Below are 24,416 nucleotides of genomic sequence, written 5' to 3' on the forward strand. Positions count from 1 at the left end.
CTCTCACCCGCTCTCTCCACCACTTGGTCTATCTCACCTCATACTTTCACCCCATCTCTCTGCACGCCCTTTCTTCCCCGACTCTCCCTCCAATGTCCACTCTCACTCTTACCTCACTCTCACTCCCTTCACACCCTTTTGCTGTCTCTCTCTTTCCCTCCCTCTCTGTCTTTCGCTGTCCCCACTCCTCTCCTCCCATTCTGGTTCGTCCTCTCTCCCCAATCTCTCTCAACTCCCAATCTCTCGCCCCGCCCTTACTCTCTCCCGCTTTTCTCTCTCCCTGTCTCTCACCCCCTGACTTCCTCCCTCTCTACGGCAATCTCACTCTCTCCAACCTATCCACACTCGCTCACGCTCCATCTTTCCCCTTGTCTCCCCACGTATCTCTCCCACACTCCCTCGCTCTCTTCGACCCTTCATCCATCTTTCTGTACCCACCAATCTTCCCTCTTGCACCTCTCTTAATCACTCCGTTGTACCCCTCAATTCCCTCTCTCTCCCTCCCTCTCGCTCCCTCCTCATCTCTCTGTGTTCCTCACATTTCCGTCTCTCGCTCACTTTCTCATTCTATTTCATTCTCGCCACTCTCCCTCCCGTCCCTCTCTCTCTCTCACCACCGCCCGCTCTCCCTTTCTCTCCCTCTCCACCTCCGTTTCCATTTCTCTCAGTCACCCCTCCCTCTCTCCTTGTCTCTCCCTCTAACCCGGACGCTCTCCCTTTCTCCCTTCCATCTCTTTCTCTCTCCATCCATCCCTCTTTCTCCTCTCTCTCCCTTTCCCAATATCCTCCTTTCTGTGTCTCTCCCCGCCCCTTCTCCCCTCACCTTTTGTCTCACACCTCTCTTTCCACCTTTTCTCCCTCCCCATCCCTCTTTGTCTCTCACCTCTTCCTCCTCTCTACCACAACCTCCTTCTCTCTCCGCCTCTCTCTCTGGTTCTATCTCTCACTCCCCCGCTGTGTCTCTCTATCCCCTCCTCCTCTCTTTCTCGCCATCCCTTTTTCTCTCCCCTTCACGCTCGACCTCTCTCCTCTGCTGCCGCACGTTCACGTCCCTCCCTCTCTCCATCCTTTCTCCCCTTCTCTTCCTCATGCCTCCCCTCCTTCACTCTCTCCCGTTCCCTCTCTCGCTGCACACCATCCCACTTTCTTCCCTCCTCCCTCTCTCCACCCCTCATCCTTGTATTTTCACCCTCTCCTGCTCCCTTTCTCTGCGCCATTCTCTCTCTACACCTGTCCCACTCCCTCCCTCCGTTCTGCCTCTGCCCACCTCCCTGTCTCTCTCTTTCCCTAACCTCGACCCAATTTCTGTCTATTCATCTCCACTCCATCTACGCCCCTCTCTCCCTTCCTCCCCGTCCCCATAACTCTCACATCCCTCATTCTCGTGCTCTCCCCCTTTGTCTCTCTTTACCTCCCCCTCAATCTCTGGCTCTTTGGCCCCACCACTGTCTCTCTTACAGCCTTTCCCTCCGTCTGTTTCCTTCCCTTCTTCTCTTTCTGTCTCTCCACCCCCATTTTCGCTGTCTCGGTCCCCCACCTCTTAATCTCACTCCCCATATGCCTCTCTTTCTCTACCCCTAAGTCTCTCTCCGCACTGCCTCTCTCTCCCACCGTCTCTCTCCACTCGTTCATTCACTCCCACGTCCCACATTCTCTCCCCCTCACTTTTTCTCTCTCTGCACCCTCACGCTCTTTCTCCCACTCTCTAAGCCTCCTCTCTCCCACTTTCCCTCCTTTTCTCTTCTGCACCCTCCCTCTCTCTCTCTGAAGTTTCCCTCTTTCTCACCGCTTCTCTCTCGCCTCTCTCTCTCTCTCATTCTCCCCTGCCGTCTCCCTCTCTCCCTCCTCCCACTCACCCTTTCTCGCCTCCCCCTCTCGCTCTTTCCCTCTGTCTGTCCCCAGTCATTCCCTCTTCCTCTTCCACCTCACTCTCTCAATCTATCTATCTCCCTCTCCCACTTTAACTGTCTATCCCCTCCTTTCTGTCTCTCTTTCACCTTTTATATCTCGCCCTCATTCTCTCTCCCTCTCGCCTCTTTTAAATCCCTCCCCAGCAACTCTCTCTTCCACTTCCTTGTCTCTCTCTCACTCTTTTCATCCCCTCCCTCCAACTCGCTCACTTCCCGTCTCTCTCAACGCCCCTCTCTCCAGCCTCTCTATCCCTTTCTCTTCCCCCTCCCTTTTTTTATCGTCCCTCCCCGATTCTGTATTCTCTCCTCCCTCACTCTCATTCTCTGTCCATTCCATTTGTCTCCACCCCGTCACTCACACTCTCTCCCATCCTCCCTCTCTCTCTTTCACTCCCCTTCCCTCTCTTTCTTTCTCCACTCCCTTTCTCTGTCCTCTCCCTCTCCCTGCATCACTAAATCTCTCTCTTCTTACTCTCCGTATCTCTCAGCTCTTATTTCTATCTCGCCGACATTCTCTCTCTCCGCCTCACTCTCCCCCGCTCCACTCCTCTCTTTATCTCCTTACCACTCTATCTCTCCCTATCCCTGTCTCTCACTCCCCCTTTCCCTCTCTCTCTCAACGCCCTCTCAGTAAACTTCTCCCTATCTGCCTGTCTCCCCTCCCTCTCTCTTCTTCTCTCGTTTTCCCGACCTCTCTATTTTGTTCTTCAAACCTGCATCTCTCTCTCTCCACCCCTCCCTCTCTATACTCTCTCTCGGCCTGACTATCTCTCGATATATCTCTGTTTTCTCTCTCTCTCTCTCTCTCTCTCTCTCTGTTCCATCTCCCTGTCTTTCTCTTTGCATCTGGTCTCTCTTTGTTCCCCTGTCTCCCAGCCTCCCTCCCTCCCACTTTTCCTCTCCTTCACTCTGCACCTTCCCACTCTTTCTGACCCCTCCCTCTTTCTCGCCGCTTCCTTCTCACCTCTTCCTCTCACTCTTCACCACTGTCTCCCTCTTTCCTTCCTTCCACTCACTCTTTCTCGCCTCTCTCTCTCTCTCGCTCTTCACCTCTCTCTATCCCCAGACACTGTCTCTTCCTCTTCCACCTCACCCTCTCTGTCTCTCCACCCTCTTTCTCTCTTTCTCCCACCTCTCCTAGCCTTCCTATCTCTATCACTCTCACTTTCCCTCGCTCTCTTTCTGCACGCCCCTCTCTCTGTTCGGTCCCTCTTTCTCACCCCTATTATTTCGCCTGATTCTCTCACTGTCCCCCAAACCCCGCTGTCTCTCTCTCCCTCATTCCACTCATTCTGTCTCGTTCCGTCTGTCTCTGCCAAATCAGACAACGCTCCGCATCTCTCTCTCCCCTTCCTCCGACTCTCTCTCGGAACCTCTCTGTCGCTCTTCCCCCTCTCTTTGCCCCCAATCTCTCCGTCTCCTCTTCCACCTCACACTCTTTCTCTCACTCGCTCTTTAACTATCTCTCCCCTCCATCACTCTGTCATTTCCGATCTGACTCTCTCACCATCTACCCGCCCTCCCCGCCTCTCTAACCCGCCCCTGTCTCCGACTCTCTCCCCCTTCTTTGTCTCTCTCCGCCTCACTCCATCCCCGCACTCTCACTCCCCCAGTCCCCCGTTTCTCTCTTAACGCCTCTCTCTCCCCAGCCTCCCTATCCCTTTCTCTCCTCTCCATCTCTCTGCCCTTCTCTTTCGCTCCTCACTGCCTCCTCTCCCTCGCTCTCCATAAGTCCCTCTCCTTCTCTCTCTCCGTACCTCTCCTTTGCTCTCTCTCACTCCCCCACTTCTCTCTTTCTCCCTCCACATCTTACTCGCTCTCCCCATCCTTCTCTGTGTCTCCGCTCTCATTCCTCTCTCCACCCCTTCCTCTAACTATTCTCTCTCCATCTCTTTCTCCTCTCCCTCTCTCCACAGTCTTTCTTAAACATTATTTAGCCCCTCTCTTGCCTTCCTCCTGTCTGTACCCCCGCCCTCTCTCTTGCTCTTCCTCCTTCAGTCTGCCCGTCCATGGCTCTCTCTCTCGACCTCCTTCGCTCTCTATCCACTCCTACTATCTCTCTTCTGGTGCCTCTCTTCTCGCTCTGTCATCCCGCTTCCCCAAACTTTATCACCCCTCAAGACCTTTCACCCTCCCTGTCTGCCTCACGCCATACTCCCATTCTTTCTCCACCCGTTCGCAGCCTCTCTATCTCGCTCTCTCAGTTTCGCTCCTTTCTGTCTGCACTTTCCATCTCTCACTCGCCCACTTTCGCTCTTGACACTCCCTCTCGCTCCCACTCCCCCTCTCTTCCACATGAACCCATATCCCCTATCCTCTGTTTTTCTCTTTCACCACTTCTGCCACTCTGTTTCGCCCCCTACCGCTCGTACTTCCCAATCTCTCTGCCCCATTAGTCCCTCTCCCTCTCCCTCCTCACTCTCTCATCCCCCTCTTTCTATCGCCACCTCCCTGTCTCCCATCACCCTCTCACCCTCTAATGCCTCTCTCTATTTCTTTCTGCTCGTCTCCCTTTCTGTAAACTCCCCCTTCTCTCTGTATCCCACTCTCTTTTTCTGTCTCTCTCTTCCTCTCTCGTCATCTGCCTGCGCTCTCCACAGCCGGCCATCTCTGTCCCTCTCTCTACCCGTCCAAATTATCTCTCCTCCTCACTCTCTTTCGATTCCCACTCTCACCATCCAAAACTCTCCCTCGCTCGATACAACTCCTTCTATCTCTCACGTCTATTTCTATCTCGCCCCTCAGACTCTCTCTCTTCTCTGCTGCCTGTCTTTGTCTGCACTCTGCCTCTCTGTCATCTCTCTCTCTTTCTCCCCCTCACCCACCCGTGTCTCTTTCTCCCCACTCAGTTTATTTTTATCTCCTTTCCTCCATCTATGCCTTCGTCCCTCTCCCCCCTTTCTCTCTCGCCCGCTCTTTCTCTCTCGATCATCCCTCCAGGTTTCTCTTCCCATCTGCCTCCTTCTCTCCACCCAGCCCTCTCTGTCCTCTCCTCCTCTCTCTCTCACTCCCCATTCTCTTTTTCTCTCTGTCTCCCCCCTCCCTCTCTTGTCTCTAACCCTATCTCTCTTTATCTGCAACAGACTGTCCTCTCACTCCCCCCCCGTATCTATCTTTCTCTCTCCCCTAGCTGCGTGTTCTGCTCCGAACTTCCTCTCCACTCCCTCTCTCTCCCTCTCCCCGCCCTCTCTCTTCCACCTCCCTCTCTCTCCGCGCCCCATCCACTTTCTCTCAACCTCACTCCCTATATCCCCAGCTCTCTTCGTCTCCCTCTGCCCCTCTCACTCTTTGCACTTTGTCTCCCCTTCTCTTATCCTCCCTCTCTCTAATCCCCCTCCCTGTCTCTCTCGATAGCGCTTCCTTCCCTCTCTAACCATCTTCCTCTCTCTCTTTGTCCCTCCCGTTCGCTGTCTCTGACGACCTCCCTCCATCTCTGTTACCCTCTCGATCTCCTCTAGCTGCCTCTTTTGCTCAACCCTCTCTCCAACCCCTCCTATCTCTCCTGCCTTCCCCTCCCCACAATCTCTCTCACTCATTTTTCTTTCAGTCCTCCCTCACTCTCTCCCCATTTACCATGTTGCTTCGCTCTCCCTCAGTTTCTGCCGTGCCTTCTTCATTCACTCTGTCTCCCGCTCGCTTCAGCTCCACAGCTCTCTCTATCTCTCTCTCATTCGCTATATCCTCTCTCACTCTTTATACTCTCTCTTCTCCTCTTTTACCTCCTCCCTCTCTCTATTGCCCTCTGTCTCTGTCTTTCTTATAACCAATCGTCTCTCTTCCCCCTCTCTCTCCCCCAGCTCTCTCCATCACTCTCTCTCTCCGACTCTTTCCCTCTGTCCCTCTCTCTCTCTACTCTCTCTCCATTGCTCTTCTCTCCCAATCTCTCTATCCATCTCCCTCTCTCACCGTCTGTCAATCCCTGTCCTCTCTCTTTCACACCCCGTCTGTCTCTGTCCGTCTCTCTCGTCAAGCTGCCTCTTCTGCTCCACCTCCATCTCTCCTCCTCTCCCTCTCTCTGTCCCGCCTTCCTCTCCCAACAATCTCTCAGCCCTGCCTCTCTTTCATCCCTCCCACGCTCTCTCAACTTCCTCCCTCTCTCTTACCCCTCCCTCTCTCACAATCTCTCCCCCTCTCCCCTCGTACACTCTCACTTCTCCTCTCTTTCTTTGGCTACCCCAGGTCCCTCCGTGTCTCTCTCTCTCTCTCTCTCTCTCTCTCTCCCCCTGCCTCTGTCGTATCTCACTCGCTACACCCTCTCTCCTACCTTTTCTCCTCCCTCTCTGTATTGCCCCTCGATCTCACTCTCTGTCTCTCTCAGCTCCTCTCATTGTCTCTTGCGCTACGTCTCATTGTCTCTTCTCATTGTCTCTTACTCCACCCTCTCAAATTGCCCCTCCCACTCTCACTCACACTCTCCCACGACTCCCAGACAGTCCTTTCTCCCCTCCCTCTCTCCCTCCCTCCTCTATCTCCCTCTCTTCCGCAACCACGCTCAGCAATCAGCCTCCCTCTCCATCCCTCCCCTCCCTCTGTCACCCCTCCCTCTCTGATCCTACCCCCTTATTCTCTTATGCGCCCTTCCGCCTCTTCCCATCACCCTATGTCCTTCTCACCCCTCCCTCCCGTTCTCTCTTACACCTCCCTTGCAATTTCGCTCTTTCCCTCCCTCTCTTCCTTCCCCTCCTTCTCTCATCCCACCCTCTTTTCTCCTCCTTCTCTCACAGCTCTAGAGCCCCCCACTCGATACACCTTCCCTGTGCTTCCTCCCCCTCTCTTTCTCTCTCTATCATTCCCTCCCAACTTTACGTCCCCACCTGTCTCCCAGTCTCCACCACTCCTTCTCGCTCCCCGTCACCACAATCTCCTTCCTCCACTCTCTGCTCACTCCCTCTCTCCCCTTCATCCCTCTTTCTTCACCCTCCCTCTCTCCCTATTTTCGACTCCAGTCCCCGTCTCTCCTCCCACCTTCCCGTCTGACTCAGTCTCACCCCTGTTCACTCTCACGCCCCCAGTTTCTCTCAACCCTCCCTCTCTCTCTCCCTTCCGTCTCTCTCCCCGTTCTCTGTGTCTGTACCTGCTCCAGCTCTTTAGCTCTGCCTCTCTGTCTCTCCCCACCACGATCGCTCACTCTCACCGCTCCCTCTCTACCCTCTTCATTTGTGTATCCCTCTCTCTCTGTCGCACCTCCCTCTCTTTCTCTCTCTCGTTCCCCCACTTCTCTTCCTCTCTCCCATCTGCCTTCCCGACGTCCACAATTCCGTCTCTCTCCTCTCTCTTTCTCGCCCTCCCCCTCTCACTGACTTCCATTCTCTCTCATCCCTCTTGCTCTCTGCAACCCACCCTCTCTCTCTCTTCCCATCTGTATCTCTCTAACCACTCTCTTTCTAAACCCTTCCCTCTCTGTCTGTCCTTCTCCCTCTTCTGTTCCTCATGTGTTTTTCGTTCTCTGCCCTTCCCACTCTCTCTGTCAACTTTGCTGCCTGTCTTTCGCTGCTCCCTCCTTCTCTCTTCCCTCTATCCCTCTTTCTGTGTTTCCCTTCCCTCTCTTTCTTCTCTCCCACGCCCTGTCACCCCTTCGTCTCTCTCTTCCCCCTTTAATTTTCTCTCAATCGCTCAATCTCTCCCATCCGCCCTCTCTCTTTCCCCTCTCGCTCCTCTCACTCTGTGAAGCCTCTCTCTCTCGCTATCTTTATCCTCACCGCTTTCTCTCCCTGCCCTCTATGCCTCCCTCTAACTCTGCCATTCTCCCTCCCTCTCTGAGCTCACTCTTCCTTTCCCTCTCTCTGTGTCTCTCCCTCCTCCCTCTTTATCTATCCCTCATCTCTCTGCCTTCACGTCTCTCCCTCTCTCACGTCTGCCTGTCTTCCTCTCTTCACTCAATTTCTCTCAACGAACTATCTCTCTCCACTTGCTCCAACCTTCCAATCTCTCTTTCCCCTTTCCCTCCCTTTTTTCTCTGTCCCCTCCCCTCTCTCTGCCCCTTTACTCTCGCTCTCTGCCCATTCTCGCTTTCTCCACTCTCTGTCTCTACCCACTCTCTCACCAACCTCTCTTATTCTGTGTCTCGATCGCTCCTCACCTCTCTTATTTTTCCTCTCCCTCTCTCTTCCTCTCCTCTCTTGCCTCTTTTTCGCCCCGCCATTCATCTCTCCTCCCCTCCCTGTCTCTCTTCTGCCCTCATGCTCCCCTCCCCAGTCTTTTTCACCCCAATCTCTCTCATTCCTCCCTCTCTCTCTACTCCCTCACACCCTATCTCGACCATTCACTCTCTCTCCCGCCGTGTCCCTCTCTCTACCCTCTCTCACCCTCCTGTCCTCCCCCACTGTCGCATTCTCCCACCTCTCTCCTGTTTGTCTCTCTCTCTCGTTCTCTTTCTCTGTCTGCCCCGCAATCACTCTCTCTTTCTTCCTTCAATCTCTTATCCTATCTCCCTCCCTATCCCTCCTCCTTCCGTCTGTCTTCTTCCACGCTCTATGTCTCTCTCTCCCACTCACTTCTCCTCTGCCTCTTCCCTCTCTCTCCTTCCCTCTCTCTCCCCTCCCTCTCTTTGCACCTTCTCTCTGTCTTGTCCTCTCTCCCCTTCCATCCCTCCCTCTCTCTTCTCTCTTTCACCTTCTCTCTAACCCGTGCCTCCCTCACTCTCCATCGCTCTCTACATCTCTCTCTCTCCCACCCCCTCTCTCTACACCTCTCTTAGTCCTACCCTCTCTCTTTCTCTCTCCTTCCATTCTCTGTCCCTCACCCCTCTCTCTCCATCCGCTTCCTCTCTCTCCCCCTTCCATTTCTCCCCACCAACCTCTCTCCCTCTAATCCCTCCCTGTCTCCCTCTGTTACCGCGCCTCACTCTCTACAACCCTCTATTTCTATATCTCTCTTGCCCCCACCTCTCTTTCTATCTCCCCATCCACCTCTTTCTGTCTCCACAGCTGTTTTTATCTCCCCTCTTTTTGTCTTCCTTTACCCCCTTTCGATACACGCTATCTCTCAGCACTCATCTCTCTCTCTCCTACTCTCTGTCTCAATCTCCTCCCTTCGTGTCTATTTTCCCTCCCTCTCTCTCTGTCTCTCTACAATGTCCCACTTTCTCTTTCGCCCCATCCATTCTCTCTAACCTTTCCCTCCTTCTATCCTTCTCTCCCGTCCCTCTCTCTGCACCTTCTCTCTGTCTTGTCCTCTCTCCCCTTCCATTCCACCCTCTCTCTTCTCTCTCACCTTTCCCTCCTTCCTGAAGAAAGGCTCATGCCCCAAAACGTCGATTCTCCTGCTGCTTGGATGCTGCCTGACCTGCTGCGCATTTCCAGCAACACATTTTCAGCTCTGATCTCAAGCATCTGCAGTCGTCACTTTCTCCTTCTATCTCCAAATTCACTCCTCCTCGCTCTTCATCCTTCTCTCTCTTCACCCCCTCCTCCCTATCCCTCTCTCTCACCCTTGAATCCGTCTGTCGCTCTCCCATTCTTCCTCTCTTTCTGTCTCACTTGCCTCCCTTTCACTATCTCTTTCGTCTCCACTCTTATCTGTTTCCATCTCTCTCCCTGTCTATCCCAACCTCCATCTCTCTTCCACTCCCTCTCTCACCCACCTCCCCCTCCAAACATTCTTATCTCTCTCTTTCTTCCATTCACCCCTCTATTCGTCTGTCTCACTCGTCCCCTCTCTCCTCCGTGCAGGCTTCGTGCCTCTTTTCCTGATTAAGGGCTTTTGCCAGAAACGTTGATTTTTCTCCTCCTTTTATGTTGCCTGACCTGCTGTGCCTTTCCAGGACCGCTCTAATTCTCTCTGTCAATTTAGCTCAGTTGGTTGCGCAGCTAGTTTGCAATGCAGAATAGTGCGAACCTCAGGGGTTTAAATACTACACCAGCTGAGATTAGTTTGAACGTTGTTAAAAATAAAACCAGAGGTCATGTTTTCAAATCTCACTCGTGCGTTTTTCAGATTCAGTCAAGTTGGTGGCACGGGGGCTCAGTAGTTAGCACTTCTGCCTTGCATCACCAGGGCTCTAGGTTGAATTCCAGCCTCGGTATGGAGTTTGCATATTCTCTCCGTGTCTGCTTGGGTTTTCTCTGGGTGCTCTGTTTTCCTCTCACAGTCCAAAGACGTGCAGATCGCGTGAATTTGCCGTGCTTCAATAGTCAGAGGGTCGGTATGGACATGTTGGGCCGAAGGACCTGTTTCCACACTGTAGGGAATCTAAACTAATCTGTCCCCATCCCTCCTACGCTCCACTCTCTCCCTTTTCCCATCTTTCTCTCGCCTCTTTCGCTCACTGTATCTCCCGCCCGTCCCTCTCTCTCTGTATCCCAAATTACTCTCTCGCTTTCCCACCTCTCTCTCTTTGCTTCCTCCACTTCCGTCTCTCTCTAATTCCCCTGTCTGTCTCTCCCCATGGCGCATTCTCTCTCTCCCACAATATCTGTTTCTCTCTCTGCCCACTATCTCTCTTCCCTCCCCTTTCTTTTCCATTTCCCCTGCTCCCATCTCCTTTTCTCTCCCTCTTCCGTTCCCACACTCTCTCCCCTTCCACTCGCCCTGTACCGCACTCTCTCCCTCCTTCCTCATGCCATCTCTCAGTCTCTCTCCATCTCCTCTTCCTCTCTCACTATCACTGTCCACCCTCCCTCTCTCACTCCTATCTCTCGCTCTTCCAGTTCCCTCTCTGTCTGCCTCACCATCTCCCACAACCTCTCACATTCTGTCTCTGCCATTACCTCTCTCCCCCTCCCTCTCTACCCCAACTCTATCTCTCCCATTCCCCATCTCTCTCCAACTACCTCTGTCTCTGTCCCTTTCCCCCTCCCTCTCCCTCTCCCGCTCTCCCTCCCGTTCCACTCTCTCTCATATTCTCCCATTTCCCTCTTCCTTTCTCTTTCTCTCTCAAACTCTCCTTGACCCAGCACTCCCCACTTTATACTCTTGTCTCTCAACAGCTTCTCTCTCCTCCTGCCCCGCCCATTTCTCCCCTCTCCCTCGCCCTGTCACACACTCTCCTCCAACCAGCTCCCCCACACATTCCACACCTCTCATACTCTATACGCTCTCTCTTAAAATCTCTCTCCCCATCATCTCTCTATTCCCCCATTCCCCCTGACTCTCTCTGCCAGCCCTAACCATCTTTTTCCTTCTCTATGCCCTCTTTCCCTTTCCCTCTCTCCCCTACCTCTCCCCGCCCGCACTCTCTCCCCGTAGTTTCTCTCTTTCCCCCTCTATCTCCCTACACTCTCTCTCTCCTACCCTCTCTGTCTTCCTCCCGCTACCCCTCTCCCTCTCTCCCACACTTATTCCCTCTAATCCTCTGTCTCCCCACCTCCCATTCTCTCCCCACATCTCCGTCCATCTACCCCCCGTCCCATTCTCTCGACCCCCTTCATTCCCACTGTCTCTGTTTCTCTAAACCCAATTTCTCTCACCCACCCTCTCCCGCTTTCTTTCACTCTCGCTCTCTACACCTCTCTCTCCGTCTCCCTGTCTCTCTCCGTCCCCTTCCCACTCTCTTCCCTTTCTTTCCCGTTCTCTCTATCTTTCCCTCCCTGCCCACTATCTCTCCCTCCTGTCTTCCCAGTTTGTCTCCCGCTTCCATGTCTCTCTCTCCCGATCCCGCTCTCACTCTCTTCCTACACCCTCTCACTCTCTTCTGACACCTTTCTTTCTCGCCTCCCTTCCGGCTCTGTTTCCCTCCTCTCTTGCTCACCCCTCGCTTTCTCTCTCTCTGCTCTCTCTCTCTCTCTCTCGCCAACTTCCCTCCTGTTTTTGGCCTCCTTTCCTCTTCGTTCCTCGCTGCTTCGCTGCCTCTCTCCCTCTCTCTCTCGTACCCTCTCTCCCCGCACGCTCTGCGCCCTCTCTCTCCCTCTCCATCTGTGTGACTTCTTCTCATCTTCTCCCTCTGACTCTCGCATTCTCCCCGCCCTCACTCCGTTTCTCTCTGACTGTGAGTAGGGAGAAAATGGGGGAGGAATATGAAGGTGGTAGTCAGAGTTAGAGAGAAGTTGCTGGAGCGAGAGTAGAGTGGACAAGGGTGGAGAAACCGTGGAGGTAATAGAGAGAGAGAGACAAAAAGTAGGCTGGCAAGAGAAGGAAGTGAAAGTGAGAGTGGAGAGAAAGGGCGAGTGCACAGAGGAAGTGAGGGAGGAAAATGAGATGAAATAACGGGGGAGATAAATTTGGGACTGTGTGCAAATGAAGGATTCGAGAAGGAGCCAGTGATAGAGAAAGCGAGAGACAGATGAGGTTGACTTGAGTTAGCGGCAACGGGGTAGAAAGATGAACTGTGCCGAAGACCAGGTCGGTTTGGGGGACCCAGAGGTGAAAGAAATGACAGAGCGACTTAAATCGAACTCCTGAGCTCAGGCCCCGGTCCCGTCCCCTTCCCCACGGAGCAAGACTTGTGGCTGACTCTGTCTCTGTCCAACTCAGCTTCTTCAAAATAATGACAAACAACAATATCCTACACTCTGCTGCTCGGTAACTTTTAATGCACATTTTTATTGGTTATAATTTGAAGTGATCGATACAGTCAGTGGGATGGTGCCTTCACTTACTGACACCTGAGTTGATAGAATCATTGAAATGTCCGTGTAACTCGCCTGTCGGATAAGGTGAGACAAACCCTCACTACCCACAGGCTGATACGAAAGCGACAGGTTGCTTCATCGCTGAAAAATTCAACTACAATGAGAGACTCCCGGATGGATTGATTTACAAGTGAAACTGATTGATTGATATATTTGGGTGAAGGGATATTTCAGCACATTCTTCAGCTGCTTTCTGAACTGTGTCTGTGTCACAGCATAAATTGCGGTGTTTGTGCAGCAACTGAGGAGCTGCAGCATGAAGCCCAGTTCTTTCACAAAGTCATGTAAAGACACACGTCGACGCCCGATCACATCCATCCGGTACCATATGGAAAACATCATTAATGTTGACCATAACAGAATGAAATTGCCCGAGATCACAAACAGTAAAATGATAGATCTTTTGCGATTGCTCATTTCTGTGTCAAACCGAGCGTCCCCACTGGTGTGAGCCCTGAGTCTCCTGCGGGCTCTGCTGCTCACTAAAATGTGTCTGATGGTGAAAACATTGAGCAGCAGGATCAGGAGAAACGGGAGAGCTGGGTTTAGAATGTGGTGGAGGAACTCAATTGCCACCCAGAAAGGGGAGACATGAACACCATCTGTTACTTCACAAAACCAGGGCTGGTTCGCCAGCCGATATTGACCTGTAAACATAAAATGCCAGAAAATATTTTTTAAACAGCTCAGCACAGTCACTGTTGTCAGAACAACAGCCGCCGTTTTCTCACTGCAATATTTCCTTTTAAGCTTCTGGCAACAAATGGCCGCAAATCGATCAAAGGTGAAACTGACGGTGAACCAGACAGAACAATCAGTAGCTGCATAAAGCAGGACGGCGTGGATGTTACACACGGAGATGTCCCACATGAAATAAAACCGTTCCCGATAAACAATGGGAATGTGTCTCAATATCAGGTCGAGGATAATAACCAGTAGATCCGCCACTGCCATGGCCCCCAGATAACGTCTGACACATGCAGCCAATCCACAATCTTTATAAAGCAGGACGTAGGTCGTCACTACGTTAGCTGTGAGGAAGGTAAAAAACCTTGTACATCAACATGGAGGAAAAGTGACTTGTTTGATTGAGGACAGATAGAGATTTTCAAATGTGTCACTGTACTCTGGGATTTATGAAAACAGTTGGAGCTGAAATGACAAATGTGAAAATCTGAATTTTTGACAGAAATGTAACATAAACCACAAGAAACATTCCCTCCCCAAACATACAGAGACACATCCAAAGGAACAGATGATTTCGAGGAAACTCTCACATACTCGATCGTTGGAGAGCAGACAGAGGTCACTTTATTTCCATATTCTCACACGGAGGGTGAAACCTTGCTTTCGTGAAGGATTCACTCCCAGTTCCTTGAAGATAAATGGAGTTAGGAAATTTCTAACTTTTAGGCTCAATTGTGATCGATCATGCTAACTGAACAAGTGTAAACGGAGGGAAAATGTATTCACCATTTTATTTGCCTGTGTGGACTTCGTAACAGTGTCTCCCTCACCCTGCAACAGGGCCTCTTCCTTGGGATCTCATCCTTTTTTTTAATTCACTGACGTCCGGCCGTTCCCAACTAATGTCGGGGGTCGAATGTAACAGAGAATGATGGTTAGAGTATTTTCTAGGCAATTCCAGTTACAGACAGAATGGTTTGTGCTTATTGCTGCTGGGAAACTTCACGGTTACACTGGCAACATTCCCCACCTTTCTTGGCGCTACTTTGATGAATTTATCGGCGCCAATTTGTGCTCACACGAGAAGGTTGTACAGTTCATCAACTGCACCAACACGTTCCATCCCAAACTCAAGTTCACCTGTACCATCTCGGATAACTCTCTGCCCTTCCCATGAATCTGCATCTCCATCTCTGGCGACCGTCTCAAAACGGACATCCACGACAACCTCACCAACTCCTACAGCTACCTCGACTACACATCCGCCCACCCTACTTGATGGAAAAACGACATCCATTATTCCCAGTTCCTGCACAACGGCCCCACCTGCTCCCAGGATGATCAATTCCACCTTAAAACAGCCCAGATGGCCTCCTTCTTCCAATACCGCAATTTCGCCTCCTACATGGTCGATGATGCCCTCCAGCGCCTCTCATCCACTTTGCACATCTCCGCCCTCGAACTCCGCCCCCCAATTGCAATAAGGACAGAATGTTCCCGGTCCTTACCTGCAATCCCACCTCACTCCGTATCCTTCGCATCATCCTCCATCACTTCCACCACAGACAAAAAGATCCATCACCAGAGATACATTTCCCTCCCGACCCCTATCAGCGTTTTGGGGATACCATTCGCTTTGTGATAACGTTTTTAAGTCCATAGCGACACCCAGCCTGGACCCAACCTCTGACATAATTCCCTGCCACTGCTGTAATTGCAAAACCAGTGCCCACACCTATCCCCTCACCTCTGTCGAATGCTCCAAAGAATCCTTCCCCATAAGTCACAAATTTACATGCACTTCCACACATGTCATCAACTGTATCTGTTTCTCACAATGTCATTACCTCTACTTTGGGGAGCCAGTGCACCAACTTGTGGATCATTTCAGAGCACGTCTTTGGGACACCCGCCCCAACCGAGACCCATGGGTGAAAATTTAGACACTCTCTCGCAATCCAAGGATATGCAGGTCGTGGTCTTCCTCCGTCACCAAACCCGAACCACCCGATGACTGGAGGAAGAACGTCTCAACTTCAATCATTAGATCCTGAAATCCCACAGGATTAATGTGAATTTCACGAGTTTCCTCATTTCCCTTCCCCCAGCATTATCCGAGTCTCAAGTCTCCAACTCGGCACCGCCCTCTTGACAAGTCCGTCGCCTTTCCCATCTATCCACTCTACTATATTTTCTAAACTATCAACTTGTCCCTCAGATCCATCTTCATATCGAATTCGCAGCTACCTTGCCTCCTCCCATTTCTTTCTAGACCCCCCCCCCCCAAAAGACACACAAGCCTCATTCGTGGTAAAGGACTTATGCCAGAAATATCGATTCTCCAGCTCGTATAATTCTGCCTGAAGGGCTGCGTTTTCCGACCACTGGTCAGGCAACAATCTGTCACTGCCATACTCACAGAATCATGCCTAATAGGTAATATTGAATGAAGCTCCATTGCCATCCCTGGTTATATCCTGTCCCGCGGGCAGGGCAGGCCCACCAGTGTTGGGAAAATCCTCGGGGATAATGTCAGGAAAGGTGTTACCCTGCAATTCCCCAACATTGATTTCAGAACCCGGGAAATCTCATGGTAACAGGAAATCTCCTGATGGTCGGTTTCCACAACATTTCTTGGTGATAACTCAATTCCTCAGAGGAAGCACTGAGGGTGACAAGGAAACAGAAAGCACTCAGGGTGTGGGACTTCAATGTCCATTACAAAGCGTGTCTCCACAGATCCACCACTGACTGAGCAGGCAGAAGCCTCTAATACACAGCAGCCAGTCTGTGGGAAGCGATGGGGAAACGACAAGAAGGAAGCATTCTCAACATACACCTTGGCACAGATGGATCTGTCTCTGACAACTTCTGTAGGAATACCGAGCAGACAGTCCGATGGAGAGAATGTCTCAGTCTCATCCTGAAGGTACTGCCCACTGTGTTATGTGGCACTACCTCCTGTGAAGTAGGACATTCTTCTGAAGGTCTAAGCCAATGGAAACTGGGTATCCATCAGTTAATTTAGTTCATCAGCAGCTGCAGCATCGATGCGCTTCCCTCCACCAAAACGTCAGAAGTAGGCTGTTCACTGATTGTTCCTAAATATTCAGCAACATTCATAATTGCGCATATACTGAAGCAGGCTATTCAGCCCATCAAGAGTTTTACATGGGAACGGAATGAGGCCATTCAGCCATTCGAGCCTTTTACTCAGCAATTGGAACCGATCTTTTAACTCTCATGGCTGTTACACAGGAAATGAAAGGGAATAGTCAGCATTCCAAAGTAACTACATGTGAATGGGGAAGGACAGGTCATTGAGCCAGAAACAGGGATAAATTAGGGATGAATCGATTTTTATCATTTTAACACAAATCAATGACTGCAATGACAGAGTGACCAGTGCTGGGCCTCAACTATTTGCAAACGATATCAAAGATTTTGATAAATGCAAAAATGTATTCTAACTAAGATAGTTAGGAACTGAAGTTATCAAAAAGTGGTCGAGGCACTCTGATTGGATAAGCAAAGGACAATAATTTGGCAGCTGGAAAATAACGTGTTTAATCGTTAATTTTTGAACTTTTCAGTAAGAATGAAATGCAGTATGCTACTGAAACGGAAAGAGATTACAGGACTCAGCGACACAGTGATTACTGGAGGGTTCACTCTGACCAGTTCAGACATGGGAAGTGTTATTCCATCTCCCAGATAGTCTGATCCCTGATGTTTCCAGTGGTCGCATTGCTCTCATTACACGCGGAATATTTTCATGTGGTTGCTTGGCGGTGTGAAGTAGTGAGGGGGAGCATGTTTTGAACTATGTACCAAGCGGACGGCCTTTAGCCTAGACGACATATTTTCTTTCGACGTGAAGACACAAAGACGATGGGATTTGCTGACTGCTTGAGAATAAAGAGACTGTGGCTGCTGCCATAAACAGTGTGAATTCACAAACATGATGTACTGTACATGGGCTCACTGCAACATTAATAGAGACGGAGGTTCCAAACACAAGAAGGAGAACATAAATGAAACGCAGTGTCAGATCAACTCACATGGTTAGTTATATCAAATTCTCCAACCACCACAGAGAACCATTAACCAAAGGGCCTATCTATCTGGTCAGGACACAGCACTGCATAGATCAAGCTGTGCTCGGTTCAACCCAGAAAATTGCCAAGTGTGGAAAACTGTGTAGACGGCAGCAGTGCATTGATCTATAAATCCGGAAGGGATGTCTGTCCAACATCGGGAGCTATGCCGTGAATTAAACTAAAAAAAACTTCTCCAGCAAGGGGAGCTATGTTCACCACAGCAGTACGATTGCATCCAGGCCACTCTGAGTGAAGCACTTTGGAAGAGGTTCAGATGAAGGTAATATCAATTTATCTAACTTTCAATGTGTTTTGATGTACTTTTCCAAATTGCAGTGAGAATGGATGATAAAGCCCTGAAATAAAGCCAATAGCAGCATACAGGATAGTAATGGTCATGTTCATCTCCCTGTGTTCATATTTCTGGGACAGCATTGCAAGGAATCGGACAAAACTGCTCTGAGTCTCCAAGTTATATGTGGAAGAAGGAAACAGCGTGAAATATGAAGGATAGCGGCAGGGGTAGGAACTCATCTGCTTCCACCAACTTTGTATCTCTCATTTTTATTCTGCTTTCTGGTGTATTTTTCCTTCACAAACTTTTATTTTCTTTTTTAAATGACTCCAATGGTAATGCTGAAGGTGAATCCCAGAACAGAGGCTTGCTTAGGGAGTCAAGGCCTCGCGATCTAATGCACAGTGCGGCCTGGAGATTGGGCTTTGTGTGTTTTGGAGACTGGGCTGGTGGGTCCTGGACACTGGGCCTGGTGCGGTTTAGAAACTGGGCCTGGTGTGTTCTGGAGATGAGCCCCGGTGCGGTACAGAAACTTGTTGCTGGCACACACTGGGGTGTAAGGGTCAGTAATTCGAATCCGTTCTATTTACCTTATTATTCTTCTGCACCAAATACTGAAGAATGTGTACAGAGATTTCTTGTACCTGAGATGGTGTCATAAGCGAAGACATTACTAAAATTTCCCTGCCTTCGTTAGTGTGCTCGTGACAATGTAGCGAATTTAATTCAAAGCTGAGAGAGTCACTGTCTTTGGTCCCTTTTCCCAACAAAGCTGCTGCTTCTGAAATGGCCTGCGGCGGCCAGCAGAGGGTGGTAATACATCATTTGAAACACAAGAGGTTTGACAGAGAGCGAGAGAGAGAGAGAGAAGGGACATTTTGATTCCCATTTAAATGGATTTACAAACACACACATTCGCACGTCCACAAACAGACGCACGGACGCACACACACACACACACACACACACAGACACACAAAGACACACACACACACACACACACAAACACACAAAATCATAAACACGAAATTATATGGAATCATTCCTATTCCGCCACTCATTCTGGCCTCACCTTTATTTCCTCTGGGAAGGGCAAGTAACTGTGCTGCGAGCACTTTCGGACCAGTGACTAGAATTCTTGTCGTTTGAAAATCGTTCTGGAAAAGGATAGGCCTGTTTCACAAGTTAATGTTGTAAATTGGGACATAGCCAATTGTGATGGCATTGGGCAAGAACTTTCAAAAGATGTTCGGGTGAAGCTGTTCTCAGATAAAAGTACATCTGGCAAGTAGGAGTTTTTCAAAAGGGAGATAGTGAGAGCTCAGAGATAGCATGTTCCTGTCAGTGTGAAGAGTAGGGAACAAAACATGACAGGGTACATTGATGGTCCAGTCATGGGAAAGGAGTAAGGTGTACATTAGGAATAGGCAGCTGGGATCATGAATCCCTTTAGCTTACGGGGTGTAGTAGAATGGCAAAAATGAAGCATGAGATATTCCTACACACACACACACACACTCGCATACACATGGACACAGTACACACAGACGCGCACACAGACACCCATACACACCCTTATAGACACACACATTCCCACACTCATGCATGCACACCCTCACAGACCTAAGACACTCTGCACTGACTACACACACACACGCAGACACACTTTCTCACACTCACACCCCCCACCCCAGGCAGACACACACACACAGACAGACAAAGACCAACATGAACACATATATTTTGTGCGGTGAATCTGAACTTGTAGAGCTACATTGTACTTTGCTCAAAAACTGCATGATTTTGTGTAAAACTCTGTTATCTCACTTTTTAGATTAGAATCAATCTAAACACCATCGCATAGACAGAGAACACGGGGGGGGCAACATCTTCAACATACTGTCTAGCTGTCACCATTGTTAACAGCTAACCCGAGAATGCAACTTTAAAATAAAGTTTTTGTGATTTACACATGAAAGAATTGAAACTATCACTGTATTCTAACAGATGAAAGGCTGAACAGACAATCAAGTTTTCAATGTATAATTTCCGTTCCATCACACTGCAAACTTTTGCTATAAATTCTGTGTTACGATCGAGCCCTCCACTATCACCTACTGAAGGAGCGTCGCTCCGAAAGCTAGTGTGCTTCCAATTAAATCTGTTGCACTATAACCTGGTGTTGTGTCATTTTTAACTTTTTACGTTCCTGTTTTCTAACATAACTAATACTTGTATCACAACTTTGACTTTGATATATAATTACCATCAATGTTTGATTCCTCTTGCTGTTTCTAAGCTGCACGTTATCCGATTCTGTGGAATTTGAATGACGTGGGCTCCGGCGAGATTAATGGTAGATACAGGCAAAATGTTTGGCGAGGCATATCTCAGTATTAACATTTTATTGCCATATTTTATCCGTTCTTCTCAAGCATCATGGCAACGTTTTCACCAGATCTTCCATTGTGCTGGGGGAGTAGGCAACGACAATGATCCTTCAGAAATGCAGTACATTCCCCCGGATAGCTGAGGTTGGTCTAAACTTGGTTGGAATCCTACAGCAGTATGGAGAAGTGCTGATGTTGTTGTACACGATTTTAGTAAGATCACATCAGCAGTAGTGTGGACAGACTTAATCACCTCACTAAGGAAAGGATATTGCAATTACCACAGGGATAATTCTCTCAATTAATTTCTGTTACGAAGTTGTTAATCATAGAATCACTACAGTGTGGAAGCAGGCCATTTGGCCCATAGACTCCACACTGATCCTCTGAAGGACACCTTTCCATCCAAAAGTATCCACACCACTGTCCCCAACACAATTTCAGATGAAGCAGTATTTCACTTGTACTTTCAATGCAGTCCACTGTATTTGCTGCTCACAATGCAGTCTCCTTTACTTTTACGATGCCAAAAGATAAGACTGCTTCAGGATCAAAAACCAGATGTCTGTAAGTATAAGCCTGGCCTTCTCCTTGCTTCACACTTCACTAATCTACCTTGCTCTCATGCTGATATTTCGGGCCTGAGCTGCTGCTGATTTTCAATGAAGCACAATCCAAGCTCCAGTCAGACCTCACTTTAGATTCTGGTACGTTCTAGCCCGTCAGAGTCAATATTCAATTCCATAACCTCTCAGCTTGATTCCCATTATGACTGTTCTCCATTTCTCCATCAATCTCCCTCTTGGTCTCCCTTGGAAATTGTGTGGCTGAGTCTTGCTTATTTCATTCAAAAGACAGAATGTCTTTCCCCCATTCGTTCACATCTAATTTACATGAATCTAACATCTCGATCTCGTTCACTATAACTAAAGTCCCATTGCGTTGCGGCATTGCTCCCACACGTGCTGTGTTTCCAGTCATATAACCCCCAACAATGTGAAGACATTAAAAAGCCAAATTTCCAATCCTTTTCAGTTGTGAAGAATGTCACACTGGATGTGAAATATTAAATATGTTTCGCTGTCTGCACAGATGCTGCCAGAAGTGCTGAGTTTCTCCAGACAACAATAGGCACAGCTCAACTCTTCAATTAAACAAATTATTGTGGGTATTCGAAATGAAAATAAAAATAGCTGGAGAAAACAAAAGCGAAAATGAATGGTCTCTGGAACTTAAAAAACATAGTCTGCTTTGACTCCACAAATGCGGCCAAACTTGCTTCCGTTCTCCAACAATTGCTTCTGTTGAACAAGTTTGAAAGGCGTGCGTCAAAGCTCCTGAAACACCCTGTCCGACATCGAGTGTCATACAATGTGAAATGAGCGATAACGCAAGATGCACAAATTCATTGATTCTGAAACGACATAAGGCTGATATTACTGCCATTACAAAGCTCTTAATCCCAGACAAGGAGAGAAACAGAGATAAATGCATTCACATTAAAAACAGAAGATGGGCCTCCATGAAGGTAAATGATTCAGACAATATGTAAAAGAGTTTTGAGAAATGAATTACATTGGAGGCGTGACACCATGGCGAGTCGCTAACAGAATGAGAATATTAAAATAACCACTTCAGAACCCAGAGTGGTTCAATGAGCACACATTGTGCTATGCGTGTGGAGTCACATATCGGCCAGAACAGGTAAGAAAGGGTCGTTTACATTTCTAAACGGCATTAATGAAGCAGATGGATTCTTCATATTGTGAGCATTTGTTACATTATTTACTCAAGATTCCAAATATTTGTTGGATTCGAATTCCGCCACCTTCTCTGCCAAGATATGAATCCAGGTATCCAGGACCACACGTCAGTGCCTTAATTTACAGCCTACCAGTAGTACGACTCGCTAATTGCTTATCCGTACAAAGAACTGGAAAGCTCAGCACATCAGTTTGAAAGACAATGTTGCAGTATTGAAACCATTTACAGCCAAAAGTGTTGTGTGGATGATGTCGACAAAATCACAGTTGGCAGTTTTCGATTCGATTCTCTGTACATGGCGTCAGCAACAACGGTGCAGGAGATATGATAAAGGCAATGGGTCCTGACAATATTCCTGCAACAGAACTGAAGACCTGTGCTGTAAAACAAGCTATGCGCCTGGGAAAGTTGCCTCATTCCAGCTCCAATTTTGACATGGACCTGGCATTGTGAAAAAAAAGTCAAAAATTTCCAGTACACTCTGAGTAGAATAATTACGACCTGAGTAGTTGCCACGTCCTCACTCTCATCGCGATAGTCACATTGGTGGGAGTTCTTTTGACCGAGCTGTCAAGCAGCACAGAAAGTACCAGTTCAGTGTGGTTTCCAATAGTCTTCCATTGTTGTGGTTCTGTTCACCGATCTGGGAATTTGTGTTGCAGATGTTTCGTCCCCTGTCTAGGTGACATCCTCAGTACTTGGGACCCTCCTGTTAAGCGCTTCTGTGATGTTTCCTCCGGCATTTATATAACTATAAATGCCTGAGGAAACATCACAGAACCACTTCACGGGAGGCTCCCAAGCACTGAGGATGTCACCTAGACAGGGGACGAAACATCTGCAACACATATTCCCAGCTCGGCGAACAGAACCACAACAATGAGCACCCGAGCTACAAATCTTCTCCCAAACTTTGAATAGTCTTCCATGTGGGGATGGTGCTGTTGTGGAAATGTCACTGGACTACACAAGGCTAATTCTCTGGAGTTTGGTGTAAGTTAAAACAATTAATAAAGCATCGAGGTCTGAGATCTGGTATCGGTAATCGTAACTTTGAAGCCAATGTCCATTGTAAGCACCAAAGCCTATTCCCCAATTGATGTCAGGATGTAGTTCTACATTATTTTTCTGGTCTTGTCTGAAAGTGATTCCAGACATACAGACATGTGATAAACTCTTCAATGGTCTCTGATATAGCTGAGCAGGGCACTCAATTTTATCAAACTGCTCCGAGGTCTAAAATGATTAAACCTGTTAGAACACACAGCCCCAGCTTCTGTATCAGAAGAGGGAACGTGAAACACCTTCATGTTGATCCTGCAGAGATTTCCTTCCGTACATCTGAGAGCTTGTGACAACACGTACAGAGCTATCCAACAGACTGCACAGAAATAGAGGACAAGGAGTAGGCCATTGAAGACATTGAACAAATACCATTCTGGTTCATGGCCGAAATTGTATTCAATGCACTTTTCTCACACATTGTACTCATCCTTTAACGTGATCTTCTCACACAAGGAAGTTATCAATTATTGACCATTCGAAACATTTAAACTAGGAACTGCAGGTATCCCTTCAGCACATGATTTTTCCATCCCGTTCAGTATAACAAAGCCTGACAAATTATTTCCACACCATACACCTGCAATTTTGCAATCCCTTTCGGGTCTAGAGTCCCTCGTTATATTCAGTGCCTTGGTTTCACAGCCTAATTTGGAAGACAATTTAACAGGTTTACCAGCGTCTGAACACTGACCTTTACTCTCAACACAATGCAGAGTGGCTTGCCTGTACCGAATACTGTGTTTCATTGTCTTAGACATTCCAGCCAGGGAAATTACCATCCCTGCTTCCAACCTGTCTCACCCTGTCAGCATGTTACATGTTTCACTGAGATCCCCTCTCACATTATTCGAAACCTCATGTCATACAGGTCCATTCGACTCAAACCCTGATGCCACAACAATCCTGTCATCTCAGAGATCAGTCTGGTCATCTTTCCCTGCCCTCCCTCAATGTCAGGTTTGCCCTTTATTAGGTAAGGAGACCAAAACTGCACACAATGCTGCACAATGCTTGAGATGTGGTCTCACCACCGCCGTGTACATCTGCAGGAAGACACCCTTACTCCTGGACTCAAATCCCCCTTATAATGAATGTGAACACACCATTAACGTTCCGACTTGCATTCTGTTCCTGCAATATTGATTTCAGTGACTTCTGAACAAGGAGATCCAGATCATATTCAGTGTTACGGCTGCCCACTTGTTGGTCTATGTACCCTGGTCAGCCAACCCCTCTTAAGTTGGTAGCCTGCCGTTCTCTATTTACCACCAGAGTGCCCAAAGTCACAGCTATCCACATTGCACTTCATTTTCCACGTATTTGCCAGTTCACTGCACTTGTTTAATCACCTTTAAGTATCTTTAAATTCTCCTCACCAACTCACAACCCAAAATCATATAGTGCCGTCAGCAGATTTGGGAATATTGCTTTTGATTCCCTCAACCAAATGTTTGTGATGTTTCTGGAATAGCTCGGGCCCAGGTACCATTCTCTGTCATATCACATGTGTCTTCACCTCCAAAAAACAATATTTTATTCCTACTCACGATTCCTGCCAGCCGTACAATTCTACAACTATGTCGAAATATTAACCACAATCATCAACAGATGTTATATTGTACAATAGGCTTTGGCCT

General features: G+C 48.7%; 1 protein-coding gene across 1 annotated transcript in view; it reads right to left on the reverse strand.

Moving 5' to 3' along the window:
- Nucleotides 1-24,416, reverse strand: part of LOC148146490 (uncharacterized) — a 65,271-nt gene that overhangs the window by 27,766 nt on the left and 13,089 nt on the right. The window contains exon 2 of the mRNA XM_087998643.1: nucleotides 12,607-13,509. Coding sequence (XP_087854769.1) covers nucleotides 12,607-13,509 — 903 coding nt within the window. The remainder of the gene's footprint in view (nucleotides 1-12,606; nucleotides 13,510-24,416) is intronic.

The sequence above is a fragment of the Chiloscyllium plagiosum genome, unplaced genomic scaffold (assembly GCF_037043375.1).
Source record: "Chiloscyllium plagiosum isolate Xiang-an unplaced genomic scaffold, Cpla_swu_hap1 HiC_scaffold_21, whole genome shotgun sequence".
Classification (NCBI taxonomy): domain Eukaryota; kingdom Metazoa; phylum Chordata; class Chondrichthyes; order Orectolobiformes; family Hemiscylliidae; genus Chiloscyllium; species Chiloscyllium plagiosum.